The 1,189-nt window shown below is 63.7% G+C and overlaps 1 protein-coding gene across 1 annotated transcript in view; it reads left to right on the forward strand.

Annotated features, from left to right (window-relative positions):
• LOC104987571 (protein myomaker-like) overlaps window positions 1-949 on the forward strand; it is a 1,830-nt gene extending 881 nt beyond the window's left edge. Inside the window, exon 3 of the mRNA XM_010838593.1 lies at window positions 5-949. Coding sequence (XP_010836895.1) covers window positions 5-70 — 66 coding nt within the window. The 3' untranslated portion in view covers window positions 71-949. The remainder of the gene's footprint in view (window positions 1-4) is intronic.
• Window positions 950-1,189: the final 240 nt, after the last annotated feature.

Below are 1,189 nucleotides of genomic sequence, written 5' to 3' on the forward strand. Positions count from 1 at the left end.
CAAGAAGGCCGGAAGTGCAGGGCCCCCCGCCAAGCTGGACTGCTCCACCCTCTGCTGTGCCTGCATCTGACCGTGCGTCCCGGCTCTGAGCCCCGCCCTGCCCTGTCCCCGGCCTGCCGAGAGCGCCCCGTCCTGCCCGACCTGAAGGAACATCCCTCCTCGGAGCCTGAGGCCTCTCCAGGGATTCGGGAAGCACAGGCCGGGCGCTTCTTGAGAATCCACGTATTAGGTTTGTACTGGGTGCTAAGCACCACACTGGAAAGAAAAGAATTTTCTCCCTTCTCCTAGGCCAAGGTCCTGGCAGATGGGAGTATCTGCAGAGCCCCGGAGCCAGCGTCTGTCCACCCCTCACCCCGCCCAGTCCCAGCGACAAGGGGCCTGCCCGCCGCCCCCGGCCAGGTGCTTCCCACGTCACCTGCCACCTGCTTTCTCTTGGCAACCAGTCTCCCCATTCCTGACCCGTGCCCTCAGGCTCAGCGCGCCAGGGTCAGCCAGGCTCCTCTGGCCCTGGCCCAGGCCTGCCTGTCCCTTGCTGCCCTTCCTGCCAGGCCCCTGAATCAAGCCATCTCCATGTCCTGTTCACCCTCATCATTTCATCAAAGCAAGTCTGAATAGATGACAAGTTCAAGGCCCAGATGTACCCTACTTTGATGGGGAGAGAAGGTTGGAAAATGATGTAGGGTTAAGATTATAGTATGAAAGTCACTCAGTCATGTCCGACTCCGCAACCCCATGGACTGTACTGCCCGGCTCCTCTGTCCATGGGATTCTTCGGGCCCAGAGCCCGAGATGGCAGCGCTGACCTCAGCCCATGGTCCCCGGGGCCTGGCACCACTCCAGGCACCTCGCTCTGGAGTGCCCTCAGGGCTTTCGAGATCCCACCCAGGTTGGGAAGGTGGGCCCGGGTCCGGAACCCCAAGCGAGACCGCCAGGCCCCCAGGCTGGCCCCACGGGGCAGGGCTCGCCCCCGTGTGCGGAGGTCAGCCGGCTCCCGTCCAGGGCCCGCGGGCACCACCCGGCAGTGGGGGCGGGAGCCGGCTGCCCAGACATCACCTCACAAAGCTGAGGCTCCCAGCTTCCCGAATGATCTGGGCACATCCGTCAGGCAGGAAGTTACCTACACCTGTCTGGGGCCTGTTTGTGTTTCCAGACGTGCAGCTACCCACGTCTGCACCCACCACATGGGGCA

The sequence above is a fragment of the Bison bison genome, unplaced genomic scaffold (assembly GCF_000754665.1).
Source record: "Bison bison bison isolate TAMUID 2011002044 unplaced genomic scaffold, Bison_UMD1.0 scf7180017846104, whole genome shotgun sequence".
Lineage (NCBI taxonomy): Eukaryota > Metazoa > Chordata > Mammalia > Artiodactyla > Bovidae > Bison > Bison bison.